Below are 23217 nucleotides of genomic sequence, written 5' to 3'. Positions count from 1 at the left end.
TGTTAACATATAAATCAATATGCGTAAATATAAAAATAAACATAATGTCGAAATTATAACATTTCACAATGAAATATGCAGCCATGGGGATTCTCGCTTTGGGATCTCTTGATTCTTTAGTCCTCTTTGACCTGACATGACTTCCTTTTTCCTCAGCCTCCCCTGACATGTGACTAATCCTTCTCTCCATCCTTTCTCCTTTCCCGTTGCATGCTTTCCCTCCCTGTGTCCACACCCCACCTTCCCTAAGTGAGTAATTATATTCCCCAAAGAAGACGAGAGCATTATTTTGCCTTTCTGCCTAAGGCTGTATTCTGAGGGGCTGTGTCTAAATGATCCTTGGGTTTCTTTCTGAGGCCTTTAAGGCAAAGGTCCTCATCATCCAAATGGACATGAAACTCCTTGGAATCCCCACCCACTCTTGCAGATTGTTGTTCCACTTTGCCCTGAAAGAGCCTTGTGAAAACTCTAGATTGTCTCAGAAGACCGTCTCCCTCTCAGAAATGCTAGGTGCCATACGCCCTTCCGTTATCATGAGCGATTGTGAAGATTTTCTGCCTCAGTAGAACACTGTACACACTCAAGTTTCCAAATTCTCTAGACTCTCCACAGGAACTCTGTCAGTAGAGCAATTAGACGGACAGTGGAACCAAAAGATTGCCTAAGTACCCCAAAGTGGGTGAGAGGAGAGAATATTGGCAAAGCGATTGTTGTTAGTACCTGCGACCCATGGGGCAAAATTGAAGCTCTTTGACACATACTAATTGCAGGATGGTCTGATTCCACACCATACGCCATATCCCCTCCTAAACAGCCAGGGGGGTTGTGTTCTAATCCATCATTTCATTCAGAAACATTTTGAAAATGCAAAGAATCAGTAAAACGTATTCCAAGACAGCCTTTCTTACTTAATCTTACTTTACTTGTGAGTTAAATGCCTACTTGGTGAGTCATCACTAGAAGAGTGTGAATTTCAGAATCTTCCCCTAGTTCTGGCATATTCTGAATGTGTGTGTGTGTGTAATGGTGTGAGTATTATACCCCACCCTATGCTCAACGATGTCAGAAGTTGTCCCCAAATCAAGTTGTATCAAATTTAATTTGCAACCTGGATCCACTGACAAAAGAAATACACACCCTTTCCAGAGTCCCAGAGAAATGGTACTTTGGAGAAAGTGCAGAGTCCATTCACTACCAGAGTTTCCTACCTTGTGTCTGTTATCAGTGCCCCAAAGCCAATTCAGTGTTAGGGTTCTATTCTTCCATGATGGTCTTCACACTATGGGAAGCCTGCTTTGCTCTTCGCTCAGAAGACACAGAGATCCACTTAGTATAAAAGCCATTGTCTAAGAGCCTGTGGTTTTAACTTTGTCACTGCTAGTTGAGTGACCTTAGCAAAGTCCTTGTGCCTTCTGGATCTAAGTTTCCCCAGCTGGGAAGTGAGGAAAAAGGCCCCGATTTGGCCCAAGCTTCACCTTCTTGTGGCCCTAGAGTTTTCCACATGAGCTGTGAGGCTGGGCCACACGTGCCACCGTGTGTCTCTACCACTCACTCATCACAGTGGTTAAGAACCTTTTCTTCCACCGGTTTGGAGATATTGTCTGATTATCATTAGCACTTGTGGGTCCTCAGCTCTAGAGGTTTGGCTCTGGTTAGGGGACCCTAAGGGATTCCTCTCTTCTTGCATCAGAGGGAGCAGGAGAACTTTGTGACTCAACTTTGTCATTGTCTCTCATTAGTTCCAGGGCTGTTTTGTAACATGTGACCAGGAAAACTCTGCCTGGAATCTCTGGGGATTTAAAGCTTGCAGAGTTCCTATCCAGCCCATGCTAATTCCTGAGTTTTGTTTGGCAGCGAGGGGACTGAACTGCATCCCTAATGCTCTCCCCCTCCCTCACACTCTGGCCCTGTCATCACCAGTTCTACCCCTGGGTATTTAGGGCCTAAGATATTGGAAGACTGTACTCTGAAGGAACTCAGAGAATTATAATGGCGTCTTCTTACAGGGAAATTTTACCTTGGTGGATGAAAGAACATGAAACCAATTTGATTCTACTACACGACTTTTAAAATGTGTTTAAAAAAACCTCGCCATCCTAGCGTTGGTTAGGATTGGAAGTAGGGGAACTCATAGACCATTGTTGGGAATGTAAAAATTATAAAATGATTTAAAATTTAGTCAAGTATTTTGTCAATTTCTTAGCATCTTCAGTCCATTCAAGTTCAATGACAGTGGTCTATATTCACATTTCTCTGCAGTGCCCTCTAAATACAACTAGAAAAAATGGAAATATTCCAACAGTCCTAATGTGACTCTGGAAGAGGCATCATGGAAGATGGAATGGCCAGGGGTCTCCACGCTTGAAGAAGACCACCACAGAGGGTTTCCCAGGATTTCTTTTTATCCCTCAGGTAGTCCAGCTGGGGTGTGGAGAGCTCTGCACCCTGCAATCGGAAAATGTTCACAGGCAAAGGCAAAGGAAAAAAAAATAAATAAAAGCACAGATGTTCTTTCTGGCGAGGGACCAAGAAAGGGGAAGTGCAGCAGGGACTTAGTAGGGGAGACCCACAGCCGATGGCAGCGGGGACCCTATTGGCTGTACCTGCCACGTCAGCCCCCACCTCACCCCAGGCAGCCAGGCCTCATCTGCCCACAGTAGCATCACCAGCTGGGCCTAGGGGCATAGGTAACCTATCCTAAAAATCACACAAGAAAAATCATACCCTGGGCCTCACGACAAATGACAAGAACATTTTTAAGTTCTTTTTAATTCTAGTTCGTTAACATATAGTGTCATGTTAGTTTGAGGCGTACAATATAGGATTCAACATATCCACACACACCACGTGCTCATCACAACAGGTGCACTCCTTAATCTATCTATTTGCCAGAAATATAAAGGGAAATTATAGAGAGGACATCTGGTTCTCTAACCATGTTGGATTCAAGTTGGAAATCAAGAACAGAAAGACGGTAGGAAAATCGGTAAACACATGGAGATCAAATGATATGAAGCTGTCCATGCTCCTAAAGAAGAGGTCAGTAGAAATGAAAATCGTTCATAAACTGATGCAAAATGAAATGACAACATATCCAAATGTGTGGGTTGCAGCTAGAGCATCCTGAAAGGGTATTTATAGCACCTTAGAGGAGAAGAGAGGTCTCTATGAAATGACTTCAATTCCTATCTCAAGAAACTAGAAAAAAATAACAAGATTGATCCTCAATTTGATGTATGGGCTCATTGCAATCCTTTTAAAATCCCCTCCCAATTTTTTTTTATAGAGAACAACAAACATATTCTAATTTACATGTAAACCAGCAAGTTCTTGCATATATGTAACAATCTTAAAGAAGAATCAAATGGAAATCATTGCGTCCAATATTAAAACCTACTTCATGCCTACATTCATCAAGATCGCGAGATATTGGCAGAATGTATTCCAGTCTGACTCCACTTTGTGGTTTTCTGAAAGCTTTTATACTTTACCCCTCACCCCCCTTCCCTTCTGCCACACAGCTGGGCAAGCTGATACGAAACCAGGGGCTCTGCCCTCGGGTGCCTGCAGGGGTTGAAACCACACAGTTCTGCGTGGGGAAGCTCACCCTGCATTCACTCCCGAGCCATCACAGACATGACCAGCCCGTCTCCTTCCTCTGGCCACGGTCACTGCAGTTGGCCTGGGCAGTGCCCTTTACATTGAGAGCTGTCCCTATATTCCTTTATGTGAGTAGGTAAATATATGTATATGTGTATGTATATATATATTTTTTTCATTAAAATTAAAATCACCACATATATCAAGTTCCATATAGCATATATTGATATGATCACTCCATTCTTTATAACTCATTTAAAAAAGAAATATTCAAGGGTGCCTGGGTGGCTCAGTCGGTCAAGCATTGGACTTCGGCTCAGGTCATGAATTCACGGTTTGTGGGTTCAAGCCCCACGTCGGGCTCTGTGCTGACAGCTCAGAGCCTGGAGCCCGCTTCGGATTCTGTGTCTCCCTCTCTCTCTGCCCCTCCCCCACTTGCATTCTCTCTCTGTCTCTCAAAACTGAATACACATTTAAAAAATATTTTAAATGAAAAAAAGTATTCAATGCCATTTAAGAGTCTCATGCTCTAGGGGCGCCTGGGTGGCGCAGTCGGTTAAGCGTCCGACTTCAGCCAGGTCACGATCTCGCGGTCCGTGAGTTCGAGCCCCCGCGTCAGGCTCTGGGCTGATGGCTCAGAGCCTGGAGCCTGTTTCCGATTCTGTGTCTCCCTCTATCTCTGCCCCTCCCCCATTCATGCTCTGTCTCTCTCTGTCCCAAAAATAAATAAACGTTGAAAAAAAAATTAAAATAAAAAGGGTCTCATGCTCTACTGACTGAGCTAGCCGGGCTCAATGCCATTTAGATGCAACACTGTTTTGCTATTTACATCTTCCAATTAAAAAATATTCTCATTTTTCTCTATGAACTTCTTTGACATATGTGCACAAAATTATATATTCATTTGTTTGTTTGTTTGTTTTTTATATGGTTTTCATTGGTCTCCTTAGCATACTTCTTTGCAACAAAAATGTTTATAGGTTGATTTTTAAAAATGTTTTTACCATAATTTATGTCCAAGTGGAAATCTGATTAAATGTGAAAATTAAAATTGTCAATGTAAGGGGCTCTTTGTGGCTCAGTCAGTTAAGTGTCCGACTTCAGATCAGGTCATGAGCTCTCAGTTTGTGAGTTCAAGCCCTATGTCTGGCTCTATGCCGACAGCTCAGAGCCTGGAGCCTGCTTCAGATTCTGTGTCTCTCTCTCTCTCTTCCCCTACCCATCTTGCACTCTGTTTCTGTCTCTCTCAAAAATAAATAAAACACTAAAAAAATAATTTTTTTTCAATGTAAAATTCTCCCTGAATGGAAGTGGTGCTTTAAAAATTACCTTATATATCAATGAGTAACATTTTTTTTTGCATAAATGAGACAGTTCAGGATCAATTTTATTCTAAAAAAAACTTTTTTTCCAGAAAAGCAGTGCTACTCAATTCTTTGAATTCCTTCTAAGTTATATTTCCTTAATACCCGAATGGTCTATCATCAAAAGTTATTTTTAATAATATATTGGAGTATAATTTTGTCAGTTCCTTTTTCTACTTTCTCCAAAACAATGATATGGATTCTATTTGACTTGAAAACATATTCACTGTTGATCATTAACATTCATTTTTTTCAGTTTCTGAAAAGTTTATCGTAATTGGGTTTGCCAGTTGTTACAAAATGATTATCAGTTATGATTGCTTATCTATTAATTGCAAACACGTTGCCTAGCTTGATGTATTCAGAAGTTTGGGGAAAATAAAAACCCTGTTGATTTCAATCACCTTGGCCAGTAGATTTTTACTGAAAGCCTCTGAGCCTGCAGCACGCTCAGCTACAGCTATCTATCTGCTTATCCCTCTATTTGCCTAGCTGTGAAAAGGTCCCAGATACAGGTTTCACTCGGTAGATTCAGGAAACGTTCTGATAACACAGAGCTGAGGACAATAGTTGTCAGACCCCAGAGTAGAAAGACCTTCCCCGTCCTTCCAACTTAGTACAGTTGAAAATTCTGGGCATTACCGAAGAAGACACACCTGAACGCTGGCAAGGGTAAGAGCAGCTCGGGGCTTTGGGGCCCAAAGCACAATATAGTGACAAGTTCCCTGGGTCTTGGTGCCTAAGTCCCCCAGTCTTAGAGCTGCTGGAGTCCGCAACCTGGAGACAGTAATCAGACCCCCTCCAAGACTCACCAACCAACCAATAAACACCCCTGCTGCTAATTCCATCCATCTTCTCTACTGTCTTTCTGGTCTTTATTTATTTCCGTGCCCATCTTTGTTATTTCCTTCCTTCTGCTGTCTTTGGGTTTAGTGTGTTCTTTTTCTAGTTCTGTCGGGTGTCAAGATAGGCTATGTACTCGGGATCTTTCTTTCTTCACAATGAGGGTTACTTATCAATACAAATTTTCCTGTAACAGGTGCTTTTGATGCATCTCAAAAGTTTGGGATTGTCGTCTGTGGCAAGATATATATTTTTGTGTTTCTCTTTTGAGTTGTCCTCTGACCCACTGGTAATTCAGAAGTGTGAGTTCAAGACCTGGGACTTTTCTATCATTTCAGCAAGTTCCTTAATGCTGTTTTCCAATCATAGCCACAGGGACCATCAGGGAGGTGATGTCAACAACCGTTATAAAACTTTCTTGTTCTTTGGATTCAGAAACGGACACATAGGGTGTGAATGGTGTTGCTTGTGGATTTTTTTTACTCAACCTAATGCTTCTGAGATTTTTGCATGTTGTTTCACATTTATTTGTTTTTCATTTCCAGGTATTATTTCATTGCACGAATATTCTAGAACTTGTTTAGGCATTCACATGCTCATGGTCATTTGCACTGCTTTATGGTTTCGATAAGTACAAATTAAGCAGCTAAAATATAATTATACAAGTCTCTGTGTGACAATATGCTTACTCACTCTGACTTTAGCTTTGTAGAAATTGGCATTTCTTGTTTTGTTAAAGATTAGTTGCCATACATTTTTGCATCAATCACTGGGTTATCTCTTCTGTTCCATTGATCTATGTGTCTGTTTTGTGCCAGTACCATACTGTCTTGATGACGACAGCTTCATAATATAGCTTGAAGTCCATATTCTGATGAATTGAGCTTTGATTTTCTTTTTCAAGTTTGCTTTGGCTGCTTGGGATCTTTTCTGGTTCCATACAAATGTTAGACTTGTTTGTTTTAGCTTGGTGAAGAATGCTGGTATTATTGTGATGGGGGTTTTATTGAATGTTTAGATTTCTTTGGGTAGTATAGACATTTCCACAATGTTTGTTCTTCTAATCCATGAGCATCCATGTTTTTCCATATCTTGGTGTCTTCTTCAATTTCTTTCATAAGCTTTCTTTAGTTTTCAGCATACAGATCTTTTTATCTCTTTGGTTAGGTTTATTCCTAAGTATCTTATGGTTTTTGATTAATCATAAATGGGATAGATTTCTTGAATTCTCTTTCTGTTGCTTCATTATTGGTGTACAGAAAGGCAAAGAGTTCTGTATGTTCATTGTATGTCCTGTGACTTTGCTCAATTCATGCATCAGTTCTAGCAATTATTTGGTGGAGTCTTGCAGGTTTTCCACATGGAGTGTCATGTAAGCGGCAAATAGTGAAAATTTGACATCTTCCTTGCTGATTTATATGCCCTTTCTTTTTGTCGTCTGATTGCTGAGGTTTCCAGTACCATGTTAAATAGTAATGGTGAGAGTGGACATCCCAGTCTTGTTGAGGATAATATTAGCTGTGGGTCCGCAGTGAGCTTGGAGCTTGCTTAAGATTGCCTATCTCTTTCTTTGCCCCTCTCTCCTCCTTGCATACTCTCTCTCTTCAACAAAAAAGGGAATTTCTTATTTTGGTGACTAATATGAAGAAAAGCAATTGATTTGAGAACTTTCTAAGTGTACTTATTGTATTTGTAGTCCTTCTATGGGTTTAGTAAGATTTTTTAGGTACTCAGTCACGTTATCTGCAAATGAAGGGTTTTATCATCCCTTTCAAATTATTACATCTTTTCTATCTTTTACTGATATTATTACACTGGTCTGGTCTTCCGGCACGATGTTGTGTAGAGTGGTCAGATTGCTTATCCAAGGGAAAAGAATTCAATATTTTACAATGTGGAAGGATGTGCTTTAGTTTCAAGTAGGAACAGAGTTTCTTTTTTATATATATAATAATAGATATTGATTTTTTCAAATAATCTTTGTACAAATATTGAGATGAGTAGCTTATCTTTTTTCCATTAATTTGACTAATTTAGTGAATGGTTTAAATGTATTTTCAAATAGTAAATCGGTCCTGATTCCTTGGAATAAATCCCCTTTTGTCATGAAACGTTATTCTTTTTACATATTGATGGAATACGTTATTTTTCATTAAATAGGCTCAATTTTGGAGATGAGAGAAGAAAGGACTGATGAACTGAAAAATAAAACAATACAAATAAGTTGATCTGAAGACGGAAAAAAAGGATTAAAATGAATCCATTCTGTGAGATTTTTTGAGACGATATCGAGTAGTCCAACATTTGTGTAATGGGAAGATCAGAAGGAAATGAAAAGACACAGGGGATGAGAATATTTCAAGAAATAATAGCTGAAAACTGCCCAAATTTGGTAGAACACAATGAGGTAGAAAGTCATGATGTTCCATAAATCACAAGTAAGAAAAACACAAAAGCATATGTAAACACACCATACACAAATAGATGAAAGCCAAAGTTAAAGAGAAAATATTGAAACAACAGGAGAATTTGCATCGAATAAAATGACAATGTCATTAAGGGCAGTGTGTGCATTAGAAATTAGGGAGGACAGAGACACTGAAAATGACATAGGGGAAGACAAAGAAAGGTACTCCATGGACTAGGAATTTTTTATCCTGCAAAACTGTATTTCACGAATGAAGGCAAAATGAAAAAAATCCTCAGATAAACAAAAATGAGAGAGTTGCTAGCCAGCATGCAGGGTAAGATATACTAAGAGAAGGCTGAAGGAACATGAAGCCCACGGTAACCTGGATACACAGGGGAGAACGAAGAACCCTGAAATTGAATGTGAGGTCAAATATAAAAGTTTATATATGCACGTGTTAAGTACTATCTTAATTTCTTTAAAAAGGCATATGACTGTTTAAAAATTATAGGAATGTGTTGGTGGATTTAAGTAAATAGAGTCATGTCATTGCAACTTTTCCATATTTTACTGGAAATCATTCAATATTAAGTTTATGTAGAATGTTTTAAATGAAAAATGCATGCTACAGTCTCTAAGTCGGCAGACAAAACAATACCAAGTGCTAGGGAAATTGCTAGAAAGCCAACAGTTGTACTCTTATACTAATGTCCATGTCTTGCTCATCTTTTGGACCCTTAACTCCTGTTTTTAAGTTTATTCATTTATTTTGAGAGAGAGCAGGGAGAGGCAGAGAGAGAGAGGGAGAGAGAGAATCCCAAGCAGGTTCCGTGCTGCCAGTGAGGACCCCGATGCGGGGCTTGAACTTCAGAACCCTGAACTCATGACCTGAGATCAAGAGTTGGATGCTTAACCGACTGATCCACTCAGGTGCCCCTTGGACCCTTCTGACTGATGCAGGTTACCATAAATGACACGGTAGTGAAGAGAAGTGTTCCTGAGGCAGCTTGTTGGCGTGTTGGCCCTTGTCACCTTCTCTTCAGTAAGTTATTTACGTTTTCTATGCTTCAGTCTTCTTATCCAAAAAGGGAGGGTAATCAGAATAATCTTTAAATATTTTGAGTGTTCAATTCGTCTAATGAAGTCAGCAAGATGTCTGGCACTGAATGCATTTTAACAATCATCATTACCATTTCTCCTGAGCCAGAGAATGGGCAAAAATGTGTATTGGAGGGGTGGGTTCACACTGCTGGTGTACTCAAGAACAATGCGCATTGAGCAAAGAGTTAGATACGATGACGAAGCCTGGAATTTCTGGATATTTTCAGGTTTCAGGATGGTCTGACGGATGGATTAAAAATCTGGGTACAGTTATTGCAGTATTGCAGAAAGATGGAAATAAAGTAAGGTTCCTTTTGAAAAGATGTGTCTGGTGGCACCTGGGTGGCTCAGTTGGTTAAGCACCTGACTCTTGATTTCAGCCTGGGTCATGATCTCACATTTCGCGGGATGGAGCCCCGCGTCGGGCTCCGCACTCAGAATGTGCAGCCTACCTGGGATCCTCTCTCTCCCTCTCTCTTTGCCCATCCTCTGCTCTCTGTCTCTCTCTCAAAAAATAGATAAGCTTTAAAAAGATGCATGTGAAAAAGTGGAGTGGATAGATGAGGATAGGTGAAGGGGGTAAGCCTGGGAAATGAGGGTGCTCTCATACTGTGAGCACGCAGTATGACCTGTGAAACTGGACACAGGCCAGAAACAGTCATCTCCAGCTCGTGAGACAACAGCAGGGGAAGGTGAATTCCTGTGTTCTTAGTATACATCTTACAGGGAGACTCTAAGAGGTTGAATCTGAGTTCTGCGATCTTGGATGGGTCACTTAGACTCTATTGGGCTTGGTTTCCTCTTCCATAAAATGCGACTGTCAACTCTCTTTCACCAGGGCATTTGAAGCTTTAAAAGAGATTTGACAGGTGAAAATAATAAATATAATATTTAGCACATATCGAGTTGTTGTTTGAATAATGATGCTAGCATCTGTTTGTTCACGGTTCTTCTTATACTTTCCCCAAAAGAATACTCACAGCTAATGGCAAGAGCCATTAGAGGTGCTTCCTGACATCACACCCATGGGGACAGGGGACCCTCAGAGAGAGAAGCTGTTTCCATGGAAGCAGACATGACTCACCTCCTGGGTCCACAGGTGTGGAAGCTGTCCTGGTATAACCTGGGAACATCGCCTTTTGCCCACAGCAGGAGTTTCTGAGATGGATCTCAGGTCTCTTCTCCTGCAGGCAGGGTGGCGGGGTGGCGCGTAGAGCATGGTCGCTGAGAAGGAGGGCTTGCCTCCCCATGAGCCTCTTCGGGTGAGGGTGAGTAGAGAGCCCCCCCGCCCCCCCGACCAGTCTCCCAGCGGCAGCCCCTGGCAGCTGATCGGTGTGCTGGGGACCCGCCCCTTCCCTGAGTTCTGATGCTTCCTCCAGTGCTAGGCGTGGACTCATATGGAAAAGACTTTGGGAGAGCGACACAGACAAGGGATTCTTGCTGAGCTCCGTGTTCATGGGAGTGCATGTCCCACGGTGTCTGAGAAGAGTCGTCACTAGGGGAAGGAATGTTAGATTAGGACGCACTTTTCCTCTAGTCTCGGTACTGCTGCCTGAATCATAAAACAATGTCCATTAAGCCACCCCTAACACGCGTCTAACGGGTGACGCGTATGTGTCCACGTGAATATTCTTATGCGGGTGTATATATGATGTTGGTATGAATATATGTGTGGTGCACACATCTACTTATTTATGTGCTATCTCAATAGATGTGCATTTATAGCATGCCTGATGTATTTGCGATTTGTGGATATGGTCATTAATGGCGAACGTGCGGTGTACTGAGGAGATATGCATGATTATGTGTGAGGGCTTTGCACCTGGTGTGCATGTACACGTGTGTGTCTATGTGTGTGCACATGTGTGCACATTGTGTGCCTTTGTGCATGCCTGTGCATGTATATACATGCATGTGAAATGGGTCCACATATCTGTGCCTCTAATGAGATAAATACCTTTCTGAGGTTTGATGGCTGTCTAAATTACAGCCATCTTTTTGAGTTCCAACAGGCACAAAGGAATGAGAACCCACCTCATCCTGCCTTGTAAAGAAGCGGGGCATCTACAGACAAGGGGGAAGGGATCCACACATCTATGAGGGTACCACCGAGGATGGGGCAGACCAATGCAAGCGCCTGGAGGGGCTTTGTCTTCCTGGGCTTCTCCGGCTTCGGGGAGCTTCAGCTCCTGCTCTTTGCACTCTTCTTCTCTCTGTATCTGGTCACCCTGACCAGCAATGTCTTCATTATTGTGGTCATCAGTCTGGACAGCCATCTGCACACCCCCATGTACCTCCTCCTTTCCTTCCTGTCTTTCTCTGAGACCTGCTACACCTTGGGCATCATCCCTAAGATGCTCTCCAGCCTGGTCATGGGGGGCCAGGCCATCTCCTATGAGGGCTGTGCTGCCCAGATGTTCTTCTCTGCCTCGTGGGCCTGTACCAACTGCTTCCTCCTGGCCGTCATGGGCTTTGACAGGTATGTGGCCATCTGTGCCCCGTTGCACTATGCCAGCCGCATGGATCCTCCTTTCTGCGCCCGGCTGGTTGGCACCTCCTTCCTGAGTGGGTACCTCTTTGGGCTGGGAATGACACTGGTCATTTTCCACCTCCCATTCTGCGGCTCCCACGAGATCCAGCACTTTTTCTGTGACACGCCACCCGTGCTGAGCCTGGCCTGTGGGGACACAGGCCCGAGTGAGCTGGGCATCCTCATCCTTAGCCTGCTGGTCCTCCTGGTCTCTTTCTCCTTCATCACCATCTCCTACGCCTACATTCTGGCAGCTATCCTGAGGATCCCCTCCACTGAGGGGCGGAAGAAGGCCTTCTCCACCTGTGCCTCACATCTCACAGTGGTCGTCATCCACTATGGCTGTGCCTCCTTCATGTACTTGAGGCCCAAAGCCAGTTACTCTCTTGAGCGGGATCAGCTCATTGCAGTCACCTATACTGTGGTGACCCCTCTCCTCAACCCTATTGTTTATAGTTTAAGGAATCGGGCTGTGCAAACAGCCCTGAGAAGTGCCTTCCGAGGGAGGTTGTTGGGTGCAGGATGAAGGCTCTCCCGTGGCTCAGCCTCCTTTGCGTAGGCTGGACTGAGAACAGGAACCCAGGCCAACCGGCCACATACTCTGCGTCTCAGGTCAAAGCTGTCCCATCCCCAACCGTCTGGGAGAGCCCAATCCTGCAGCCTACAGTCCCGGGGTGCGGGTGGGGGGCGGGGGGGGAGGGCTGCTGGGGGAGCGGAGCAGGTCTTCCTGCTCTGTCCATGGTGCTTAACTCCCACTGAGCTCAGAATCTGAATTTCCACTTTCGGCCTAAGAGCCGCCACCACGGAAACCCCATTCGTTAAGAATTTTCCAGCTCGGCTGAACAGAGAGCAGCTTGGCACTTCAAGTTCAAAGCAAGGCTGGCTGGGGCCCTATCAGGGATACTGTTGATGTTCGTAAAATCACTGCATAATTAGACTATCCTACCTATAATGCTCTTCCAAGATCGAAATTCATTGAGAATCTATTTGACAGATTCGTTTGAATGCTCTGTTAAATGAAAAGGTAGGGTTTTTTTTTCCTCTCCCCCAGAGGGTGCCTTTCATCTTTTTTTATATTATTGTCCCATCTATCTCTGGCTCATTGTTTCTTTGTGCCCTGTGTTGGCCTCATGATCTCTGGTGTTAAGGACCTCCTTGCTTGGCTCACTCCCTAGCACGGACACTGTCCTGTAGAAACTGTGGTGGATACACTGTCCTGTGTATTACACTTTCCACATGTAATATCTCGTGCACAGACATTCTTAGGGGTAAGTAAAGGTATCATGAATTCGCACGGTTGTCAGGTAGGAGTTTGAATGCAGGCCCTGTAACTAACTGTGTGATGCTGGGTAAGTTACATTACCTTTCTCAGCCTCAACGTCCTCATCTGTAAAATGACTGTACCTTGGTGGTTTTGCATGGCTTACTAAACGGAACCATGCATGTAAAGAATTTAGCACAGTACTTGGATCATAGTCATCTTCCCATAAATGTCGGTTGCTATTATTGATAACGAGCTAAGCAACGTAATATCAGCTTTTAGTTTGGGGAGAGGTTAATTTCCATGGAGAATCAGAGACTTCAGGGTTAACATCAGTGGATTTCAGAGGTTTTGTGTCTAAGGTGATACTTGAACTTGTTCTTCACAGATGGGTAAGTTTTAATGCAGTCAGTGGGAAGGAAGAATCTGCTAAAAGAGAAAATTGGGTAACTAAAGTCTCAATGGCAAGGCAATCTAGGCCTGTGTCAGAGTTCGGTGAATTGTCCAGAGATGCTGAAAATGCGTCACCAGTGGTGCTGAGAAGTTGGCTTGGGTGAAGGCATTTTTTCGCAGAGAGCAGCTGCAATACCTTCTTCAGGCTTGATGCCTTCGGCAGTGGGAGAGAGGACACCGTAAAACCTCTGAGCAGAGAGCTGAGTGGCGTCTGGAAACTGATTCAGGAAGATTAATCCAGCAGCAGAGAGGATGACAGATCTCAGCAGAGAGAAAAAAGAGGCAAAGAGATCAGTAAGAAATCCATCATCATCATCATACAGAAAGGCATGGAGACCAGAACGTGGATAGTGGGGCTGGAAGCTGAAGAAAATTATGAAACATAAGAGGTTTTGAAAATGCCGAATTCACATAATTCAGCAATGAATGAGCAGTGGGGGGCAAGAGTTGAGAGAAACTCATATTGGGGGGATTTTTTTTCAAATGAGAATTCATACTTTTCTATGTTCTCAGGGAAGAAACACAGACTCCAGTTAGAACTTTATGGAAATTAAATTTGGGAAGAAGGGAGCCAGATCCCAGAGAAGAGAACAGGTTGGGGAGAGGTAGGAGAGTTAGTCAGATGGCAGAAAGGGCCTGGGTCATTGGAGAGAAGTTGGGTACTCTCGCATCCTTTTCACTCCGGGCTGGGAGTAATCTCCCCATTGCACTGAGGCTGCCTGAGCAAATTCATTTCCCAAATCGATTCAGTCCATCTAGCACAGCATTCCCTAAATGCACACCTAGCAGTGGTGGGAAAAGATGTTCCAAGAATTAGTAAGTAATACTCAAAGGTCCTACTGACTTCCAAATGTAGTAGTCTTAAGTTTGGAAGGACGTAAAAATCACATGGGGGTGGAACGATTGTTCAGAATAGGTGTCCCTGGGAGCCATCCTTACAGACAGAGCCTACAACTGACCTGGGGTGGGGCCAGGCAGAAAGAGTTTATGAAATCACTCTAGGTGATTCAAATTCCCTCCTTTGGTTAAATAAGTGACCATGTGCTTCTTACAAAGAATAAATCATCCCTCCAGGCACATGCACGCGCACACACACACACACACACAGCAAAACAGAGGCCCCTCCGATGTGAACACGACCACATGTGCCCAACTCATGGTCCTTAAGGAGCCCATTAAGCGACGAGGGTCTGGAATCTGACTTCCTGAGGTTAAAGCCCTGATCTGTCACGTTTTGCACACATGACCTAGGGCAAGCTTCTTCGCCTTTCTGTGCCTCCGTTTCCCAGCCATAGAATGGGATGATAGCAGGATCTGCTTTCTTTTTCTTAAATGTTTATTTATTTTTGACAGAGAGAGAGAGAGAGAGAGAGAGCAGGGGAGGGGCAGAGAGAGAAGGAGACACAGAATCTGAAACAGGCTCCAGGCTCCGAGCTGTCAGCACAGAGCCCGACACGGGGCTCAAACTCACAAACCATGAGACCATGCCATGGACCGAAATCGACTGCTTCACCCACGGAGCCACCCAGCACCCCCCCAGTGGCATCTGATTTCTAGGGCTCTTTTGGAGAAGATTGTTATAAAGTTTTCAGAACAGAGCCTGCCACGCACAGAGCACTTCTTACAGCCATCTGTTATTGTTTGGAGCTTCCAGACAGCATCACTTGAGGCTGCCTATTCATGTTGGTGGAAGCTGGGACCAGCAGTGCCCTGCATCTTGCCTTCCATGATTTAACTGGACAAGCAGGAGTACAGGGCTGTTGCCTGGCACAGCATCTGACTGGAGAAAGCAGGAATCCGGATCCTGGGCCTTGAGAAGATTGCAGATTGGGAAACCGGCCTGGATACAGGAAACAGAAATCTGACAGCTTCCAGGCAAATGCCTGGTGTCAGAGAGGTGCATTAAAAGTACAGGGGAGCATTCTTTTAGGAGTGGAAGAGTTATAGAGACACAACTGAGCAGTAGGGATCATGAAAACACCCACGGATTTAGCTGTAGGGCTGGGGCTCTGAAACAGGCTTCATTCTATATGTTGTAAAGAAAAGAATTAATAGGACTAAGTCAAGGGCTCCAGTTTAAAGTTAGTGAACAGAAAGTTAATAAAAGATGAGTATTGGGGCATCTGGGTGGCTCAGTTGGTTAAGCATCTGACTTTGGCTCAGGTCATGATCTTGTAGTTTGTGAGGTCGAGCCCTGCATCAGGCTCTGTGCTGACAGCTCTCTCTCTCTCTCTCTCCCAAAAATTAATAAAATGTTAAAAAAAATTGAAAAAAAAAAAACTAGAGTATCAGTTAGGTGGAACTTAAACCCAAATCACGAGGGACATTTGATGTGAGTTCTAATTGTTACAAGTTGAATATTTACAGACCCAACAAAATTATGTATGCTGCTCCCTGCATTCCCATTTTTACTTGTGTGCCTAGGTAGTCAGAATCTGACTTCAGAGGGAGCTGTATGTGACTGACCTCATCATCTTCTTGTGGTCTTTTGTTGATTCATCAGATAAATATTATCTCCTCTGGCCTCAATATGACCCAATATCTTTCATGAAATGCTAGTAGTCCTTTGCCTTAAAGAGCATTTCTTGACCCATCATCCATCATGCCTAATAATCTGATTTAGGCCTTGCAGATACTTGGGGGAGGGGGAGGCTCGGGACGAGAATGGAACCATACTTACCTTTGCCTTTGTTCATTACAAGCACGTGTTTGTTAGAGTCTCCCTACTTCTTGGTAAGTGTGATATTAATGATACCGTTTGTGATGGTCCATTGGGCTAGCTTTTTGTCAACTGCAACCGTTCTTGGTAACTCATAATCAAGTGGTTTTTTTCTTCAAATCCTTTTTGATTTTCATGTTCAGTAGTCTCCAAATGTTTAAGCAAAACTTAGTAAAAAGCTTTATACATTATTAGCAGCAAAGATAGCTTTTTGGTTTTAACCAAAGATTCGCTTAAGTGGCTCCAGGGACAGAATTTGTCCCTGGCTGAGGAAGGACTGACTTTTGTGTGAAGGATGAGTTGGGACAAGGCGATAATCAGGTAGCAATATCCAGGGGCTGGCCGCGGACATCGTGTGGGATACTAGCACAAGGTACAAGGCCGACTGACCTAAGAATTCTCTCCAGCAAACGACACCGTCGGCTTTCACAAGTCTGGACAGAACGTCAGCTTTGGCCTGAACACCTTTTGGAGACAGCACCCCCCTCTTCTTGTTTTTCTTCCTTAATTCTTCATTTTGGAAACAGTTCTACTACTTCTTACTAATTCTCTTCTTAGAGAATTAGAATTCTCTAATGGGAGGCAGAAGGAAATCAAAACCAATAATCTTGTCATTGCATTAAAATGTAAGGGCAAACGTGAGGACACAGAGTACAAAAGGAAGCGCTGTTTGGCCAGAATCTCACCATTCTGAGACTAATGACATCCTCTCTAGTGGAGAAGTATGGAAAAGGGACAGATCAAGAGGAAAACAGGTGCTGGTATTTTTCTTCTTCTTACAGACACAAGTATTGGGGTTCTCCAGGATGTCAAATATCTTCATTTCCAAATGTAGGAGTTTTATTTATTTATTTTGAGAAAGACAGAGACAGAGTGAGTGGGGGAGGGGCAGAGAGAATCCCAAGCAGGCTCCATGCTGTCACTGCAGAGCCCGACTGCAGGCTCGAACTCACGAAACCGCGAGATCGTGACCTGAGCCGAAACCAAGAGTTGGACGCTTAACGGACGGAGCCACCTGGGCACCCCTCAAAGGTAAGAATTTAGACATGTTCCAAAACTCAAGAGAAGCTCTTTGTAACTCGTCTTGGACTTTATCCGTTCCACCCTGGCCCTTGTTCACAGTGTAATTACCTGCCCATGTTTAGATGGCTGTGTGATTCTCAGAAATACAGAAGCTCACATTTGTAACATGTTACTTCATATTGCCCTATTAAAAAGAAATACTTAAATATGAGGGTTTTTTTTTTACAAAAGGAAATATTTTATTCCATAATCAGAACAAAACAAAGTAATAAAGAATGTGTAGACTCCAACAAGAAAAAATAAAGAACTTGACCCCTGAGAAGTCACTGGTTGCGTAAGAAATAAGCCCGTGATGCTTCCTCTCCTCCAACTCTGTTAATGCCTTATATCCTCCAGCTTGAGATTTTTCCAGGTCCTCTAATAAGTGTAACACACACACACACACACACACACACACACACGACTATCTCCCTCCCCCCCATACTTGCCTGTCTCCTTCCTCCCCCAGTACTTCCCACCACACCAAGATTTTCTATGACCCCGGGAAAGCTGTTTATCAGTTGCCAAAGTAGGAACTGGTGAAGCCCACGTAGTCATAACCAGCAAGGTGTCTTTGGCCTCGCGGGTCCACATATTCTTGCATATGTGATGCACAGAACTGCACTTGTTCTGGGGTTAGGGCCTGAAACAAAACAGAGATACAGTCCCAGGGATGAAAAACAGCTGACTCCTTGGGGCTGGCGATAGGCCTTGAACCTTAGGGACCGCAGAGACTTAGAAGCAGCAGCCGGCCCTGTTCCCACTGCACACCTTCTCTGAAATCTGTAATTTCCCAGGAGTAAGACCAGCCCATCTTTTCAACCAGCCCCGACCCAGAGGCTCCCCTCTCACTTTGACCACACACTTTATCCCATTCCATAAACTTTGGGATAGGAAACAGTTTTCCAAATTGAGTTTCAGGTTTGGAATTGACTGCTACAGTCATTAGAGGATGACTCTACATTTTTAGGCTGGGACAAGACAAAATGAAAGGTGAGTAAAGCAAATGACAAGTTGGCAGTAGTGTCTGAGCCAAGAGGACAAAAGGTGGGTGGGGGAGGGTAGCTGCCAATGGGAGGCTGCCCCGGCCCCAAGTAAGCAAGCTCTGGAATACTATGGGAGCACAGCGACCATGGGTGCAACTGGAATCTGACCTGCTTCATGTCGTCTTTGGTAATATAGGCCTTGCCCTCTGCCAGGGCCTGGAAGCCATTCTCTATTTCATCGCTGGACTTGATGTTCTCTGACTCCTTGTCGATCAGGAATGAGGTGTAGTCCTCCAGAGTGATGTAGCCCTTCCTGGGGGACGAATGGGCTCAGCTCTCTGAGAACATGGGCTGCGATCTCTGTTTTGACCCTGCTTCCCACACCCTTGCAGCTAAGCCAATGCAGCTTCTGCGGCCCCAGCCTCTGCTCCCGGGGGAGCCCTCTGGCCGGATGCCCCTCACAGTCTGCAAGTCTCCACCAGCCCCAGTCCCCAGGCACTTCAAGATTTTCAAGTTGAATCGAAGGCCTCAATTTCTGGTCTTGTGGCATCCTTGGCATTGGAAAGAACTAGCACCTTCATGACTGTCTCCACCCCACCCCCACCCCCCATGCACACAACCCCACCCCCGCCAGTTGGGTATCCTAGGACCTTACAGGGAAAGATGCTTCTCTCAAGAACCAGCTGAAATTCATAGATGAAAAGTGAAAAGCAGGAATCGAGCAAATTGCAGGGGCTGTGCCTGAGCTGGAATCAGTGCCATGCACTTTGGAGCTGATCCTACCGAGGCAGAAAAGGCTGCCCAACTCATGTCTATACAGTCTGTGTCTTCCTATTCCCGAGATGAGTTAACAGAGTCATGTTTTATGGATCATTTCACTCTCTGCGCTGGTCTCCAAGCCCCATTCCCTCGGTCTCCTTCCTACCTCCCTGGATCGACGACATCCAGGAACTTCTCAAACTTGGGCTCCGGTTCATCGTCCTCCACCATGGGCAGGTAGTAGTTGAGTCCTCTGAGGCAGGACCGGAAATCTCTGTGACTCAAGCGCCCCGTCAGATTCTCATCAAAATGTCTGAAGAACAAAACCATTTTGTCAAGTTCCATGGAGAACCAGGTAAGAACAGAAACGGACAGTTCTTGTGGGACTGGCTGAGGCTTTAACGTGCCACAGGTCATCAGAGGGCTGAGTGGAGAGCTTGCCTGTGTTTCTGCACTATTTTTAACCCGGTGGATGGAGTAAAGACAGTCAAATGGGGAGCATGAGAGAAATGCATTTTCTCAAGTCCAGGAATTCTCATAGACACATTCAAAGCCGTGACTTGAGGCTCATTAACACATCTAGATCTTCATTTAAGATCTTACCAAGCCACACTGAGGGGACAAATTTAGTTATTTGGAGATTCATTCTGAATGTGTTGGAAAGCAAAGAACGGGTCAACTATGAAGATCTACTCACTTATAGGTTGTGCTGAACTCCTTCAGTGTCTCCTCACTCACACCTATGGTGTCTCTGAAAGGAAAAGCATGAATTGGCCCATGAAATGAAACAGAAAAACATCGGAAGGCTTGCCATGTGGAAGAGAGAGGGATGTCGGTGGATAATATGCTATTCAGATCATCTAGTTCAGGGCTTGGCAAACTATGACCTGTGGGCCAAATCTAGCCTGCCACTTGCTTTTGCACAGTTTAATGGGCTATGGAGGGTTTTTACCTCTCTACGTGGTTGGAAATAATTAAAATAAGAAGTGTTTCATTCAACATTAAAGTTGCACGAAATTCAAATTTCAGTGTCCATAAATAGAATCTTATTGAAACACGTACACGCTCATGAATTTGCGGGTTATTAATAGCCCTTTGTCTCTACAACAGCAGAGTGAGTAGTTGCAACAGAAACTACATGGCTCTCCAAGGCTGACGCATTTACGATTGGTCTGTTTACAGGGAAAGCTTGCCAATCCCTTGTCTAGATAATAACACTGTCATTGTTATCGACACCTCAAGCTGCTTTGATGTAATTAATTTATTTAGAAAAACAAGCAAATTTTGCTCTTCTGGCTCTCCACCTTGACTATTTCTTGCATTCTAGACATCTGAGACAGGCTTTTACAAAAGGGACTGTTTCCTGAAGAGATCACATAAGAACAAGGGACTCTGAGAACTGAATGACGAATAGCTTCAGGGGGATGGGACTCTGTCTCCTGTCTCAAAATAGATTCTCATATAAAAAGAAATCGTCATTCTGTGGGGCAGCAGAGAGAGAGGGAGAGAAAGAGAATATTGATTAGTCTTTAGATGGTGTGTGTACTACCTCCGAAGCAGCTCTTTTATAAACAGTACCCCAAACTCTAGCCCTCGGGGCTCACTAAGTTCCTGACACCCAGTACCACCCACGCCCTGCCCAGCCCTGGTCACGGGTCCACAGTACTTGGCTTGGATCTGTTGTTCCAGGTTGTGCTGCATCCGCGTTCCCAGCTGGTGGAGCTGGTCCCACTGCTGGGCCAGCCCGATGGTGCTGTACTTGATGTCCAGGACCAGAGCCTCTTCTAAGTTGTCTCCCAGATCCTCAATCTTGGTCAGCTGGCGCTTCATGGCCTGAATCTCCTTCTGTTTCCGCTAGAGAAGACCGACAAAAGGAAAGAGCGGTCACACAGGGTAGCTCCGAACCAGGCGATGGTAGAGAAGATTAAGAAGCTGATGGGTTTGGGTTTCCCCTGCCTGCTCCTGAATGATTTTCAAGCATCTTCCTGTCCTCTGTGAAAAATGAACTGCTCAAGAGGTCCACTTCTGTATTCCTCATTTATGCGATGGTGGGAAGGTTAAGTGATGGGACGTCTGTCATTCTGGACATCTGCCATATAGAAGTCTAAGAGTTAGCAGTTACGTGCTGCAGGAGAGAGGAGTAGCACTTCCAGGATGCCTCGAGAGATCCTCTACATTCAATCGTATTATTTTCCCATGTCAAATGACAACAGAAATTGGGGAATGCTCCAGATCGTAGGCCCAGAGCTTCTGTATCTGTTTTCCTTTTTTTTTTTTTTTAAGTTTATTTTAAGTTTATACCTCTCTCAAAAATAGAGAGAGAGGAAAAAGAAAGACAAAGAACATGCATGTGCACAGGCACCGGGGAGGAGCAGAGAGGATCTGAAAGATCTGATGGGGACAGAGGATCCGAAATGGGCTCCAAGCCGAGAGCAGACAGCCCCACACAGGGCTCAGACCCACGAATCCTGAACCTTGAGATCATGACCTGAGCTGAAGTCACACACTTAACTGACTGAGCCATCCGGGCACCCCGGCTCTCATTCGTAATCATCATCTTAATCATAATGATGTAGGCATTATGAACTCCATTGTACAGATACAAAAACTCAGGTTCAGACATTGAAGTGAACCGATGTCCTTGTCCATGAAGTGTCAGTCAATGGTTAGAATGCAAATGGCGGGCAGGGTTGGGACTAGAACCTTAAGCTGTTGACCTTCAGGCCCGGAAATGTACCTAAAAGTACTACTAGGGTTGCCTTTAGGTTCACGTAAAAGTTCTCCCGGTTTTCCTGGCACTCCTTGTAATTCTGGCAACATCCTCAGCTGATGCTCAACATTACTTACTTTATTTGCTTCCAACTGGGATTCCAGGGTTCCCGTCTCTTTGAGCAAAGACCTAGTTGAGAAGCAGAGGAAAATGTTACTCATAAAATCAGAGGTCAAGATTTCACCCAGACGGACTGATTCTGACAGCCTACGTTTCTCTACCTCTGTATCTTATTATAATGGCCTCTTCAGAATGAATTTTCACACCAGATTTTCATGAAACCAAACCCTTCTGTCAGCTAGCAAGTTGCTGGACAGATGAGAAGGGAAGGAAGGTCTGTCCTCATTCTTCTGTGCCTGTGAGAAGGCTGCCGTAGTCCCTCTGATTCTTACTCTGGGACATACCCTTAACCTAACAAGGGCAAGTCTCCCCCTCGGGGGTACAGGGCAGGATGATATACCCTGTACTTCTCTTTCCACCCCATGCTTCCACGTAGGTGCCATCTCAATCTGATGGTGACGATGGCAAAGATGCCCCATGCTGAGTCCTCCGTTTGCCTCCAGAATATAACAGACACATCTATGACAAAACAAACACGGTAACACAAAATACTGACCCATCCAGAAAATAAGCCCTGGGCGTGGAGGTCGGGAGCAGCGATCAGAAGAGAGAAAAGAGAAACCACGTGTTAACATGGATGACTTCAATGATCTTCTTTCCTCAGATCTAAGAAATGTTCTAAATCTTCTGTAACCAGAAAAGAGGAACCTGTTTTGCACTGTCCCCAGAGTCTCGCCCCCTCAGAGGAGCCTCTGTGCGGCTCCTCCTGTCCTGGGATGGAGAAGAGCTCAGGTGTCAGGTGACAATGCGAGGTGTCAGGGACACACTGCTGGGGGTGGGGGTGGGGGTGGGGGTGGGTGGGAGGGACCACACCAGAGGCAGAGGATGATGCACTTTGCTTTCTCTGCCCTCTGTCACATGAGTTTCGGACATGACACAGGATTGCTTTCTGCTCATTGTCTGGTTTTTCCTTGCTGGGTTTGTGGGAGCAGTCGGTATATATCACGGACTGTCGAAACCACCACTTTGACCACATTTCTGACCCACCTGCTGGAGACGGCCTACAAACCTTGACATTTATGCTAATGTATTATACCTTCCAAGTCTCTTCTTTTCCAGGTCATTTGCCCCGGAAGATGTGACAAATGTTAATGTCATGTATAGGACATTCTGCATTTAATAAAAGCAGGTTGCACCTATTATCTCACTGATTTTCACCACGGCTTCTTTTTAGCTATGGGGCAGCCTGAGAGCTTCATAGCAGGTGTTCACAGTAGGCTCCGCCTTTGGTCGTGCCCA

General features: G+C 44.3%; 2 protein-coding genes across 3 annotated transcripts in view; one reads left to right on the top strand and one right to left on the bottom strand.

The window, feature by feature from the left end:
• Positions 1-11432: 11432 nt before the first annotated feature.
• LOC122475804 (olfactory receptor 10Z1) lies at positions 11433-12374 on the top strand. Its single transcript, XM_043567904.1, has one exon. The coding sequence runs from the start codon at positions 11433-11435 to the stop codon at positions 12372-12374; it is 942 nt and encodes a 313-aa protein (XP_043423839.1).
• Positions 12375-17374: 5000 nt separating this feature from the next.
• Positions 17375-23217, bottom strand: part of SPTA1 (spectrin alpha, erythrocytic 1) — a 65621-nt gene continuing 59778 nt past the window's right edge. The window contains exons 45-51 of one of the 2 annotated variants that reach the window (XM_043567676.1): positions 22475-22492; positions 21936-21987; positions 20755-20942; positions 19786-19839; positions 19255-19401; positions 18498-18642; positions 17375-17986 (exon numbers count right to left, since the gene is read on the bottom strand). In XM_043567676.1, coding sequence (XP_043423611.1) covers positions 17861-17986; positions 18498-18642; positions 19255-19401; positions 19786-19839; positions 20755-20942; positions 21936-21987; positions 22475-22492 — 730 coding nt within the window. In that variant the 3' untranslated portion in view covers positions 17375-17860. The remainder of the gene's footprint in view (positions 17987-18497; positions 18643-19254; positions 19402-19785; positions 19840-20754; positions 20943-21935; positions 21988-22474; positions 22493-23217) is intronic. The other variant, XM_043567675.1, reaches the window with a different exon arrangement.

Source organism: Prionailurus bengalensis, chromosome E4, assembly GCF_016509475.1.
Source record: "Prionailurus bengalensis isolate Pbe53 chromosome E4, Fcat_Pben_1.1_paternal_pri, whole genome shotgun sequence".
NCBI lineage: Eukaryota > Metazoa > Chordata > Mammalia > Carnivora > Felidae > Prionailurus > Prionailurus bengalensis.
This window is presented reverse-complemented; position numbering and strand designations above follow the sequence as displayed.

What these genes read in the sequence shown, in the direction of transcription:
- LOC122475804 (XM_043567904.1), top strand. Translation starts at nt 11,433, where the DNA reads ATGGGGCAGACCAATGCAAGCGCCTGGAGGGGCTTTGTCTTCCTGGGC.